The following is a 1,178-nucleotide window of genomic DNA, read 5'->3' on the forward strand; positions in this document are numbered from 1 at the left end:
TACTTATTATATTATATTTTTTATTTTTTAAATATTTTATATTATAAATTGTTTTTTTTTTTTCTCATAATAACTATACTATTCTATTATAATTGATGGACAAGGCTAACGTGACGCAATTAACAATAATGATGCTATGTATGTTCACTTAAAATAGAAATAGATTCTCTTAATTTTTTTAATTAAAAATAAAATATGATTTTTAGGAGTGGACGCGGATTAGATATGTCTAAAATTTTTATTCGATCCATATTAAAATTATCGAGTCAAATCAGATTAAATATACGTAGTTTTTAAACAAATTTGGATCCAATTCGCACATTTATAAATTGGATCAAATATCATATATTCGCAAAACACAAAAGCCAGTGAAGCTGCTAGCATACCCACGAAAATCTGTAAGCGTTCTCTGAGCCTTCTGTTTCTCTGCCAACGACATGCCAAAGAAATCATCCATCAAAACATGAGCTTTCGCTATGAGTTCGGCGTCCACGCCATGGTTAACAACATGAAAGAATCCATGCTTCTTGCATGCCTCATCAATCTTAGAGCAAAGATTTGATATAACTTTTGGATCACCAGAGTGAAAGGCTTTCATGTCAATTTCTGGAACTTGAAGTTCTGGTATGTCTTGGCTTGGCTTAAACTCATCAGGCCATATGAATTTTTTGGGTATGGTGGATTCATATGACATAACAGATGAATCAAACACTATCTTTTCATCTTCTTTTGAGATTTGGGCTGATGAAACAAACACTGGTTGAGCCATTTTTGTCTTTGAAATGCGAAGACAATTGTGAAGTGTGAACTCGATCACTACAATAATAATAATGTTGTTTGAGGATTACTATGATGTTTTGGGATATTGGTACCCATATATATAGAAATAGAATACAGAGAAGTGGGAACTAGGGTACATGCAAATGATGCAAATTAAAGGGTGAAGTGGCAACAGGATGGAGAATAGAGACAACTAATTTAATGGCAACTAATTAGAGGCAATAAATAAATCAATCCTGGCTTATAACTCAAATGGTATAATCTCTTTGTTGAAAAGAAAAAGACAGAATAATTATAAATTATACTTTTATTGTTTTAGATTAATATATTTTTTATAAACTAATTAACTAGTTAGAAGTTTAATATATAGATGTATAGTTCTAGTATTTTTATAAATT

At 30.1% G+C, this 1,178-nt stretch overlaps 1 protein-coding gene across 1 annotated transcript in view; it reads right to left on the reverse strand.

Moving 5' to 3' along the window:
• The window catches only part of LOC107628557 (gibberellin 20 oxidase 2-like), a 2,237-nt gene extending 1,370 nt beyond the window's left edge, over positions 1-867 (reverse strand). The window contains exon 1 of the mRNA XM_016331194.2: positions 359-867. Coding sequence (XP_016186680.2) covers positions 359-769 — 411 coding nt within the window. The 5' untranslated portion in view covers positions 770-867. The remainder of the gene's footprint in view (positions 1-358) is intronic.

Source organism: Arachis ipaensis, chromosome B02, assembly GCF_000816755.2.
Source record: "Arachis ipaensis cultivar K30076 chromosome B02, Araip1.1, whole genome shotgun sequence".
Taxonomy (NCBI): Eukaryota; Viridiplantae; Streptophyta; class Magnoliopsida; order Fabales; family Fabaceae; genus Arachis; species Arachis ipaensis.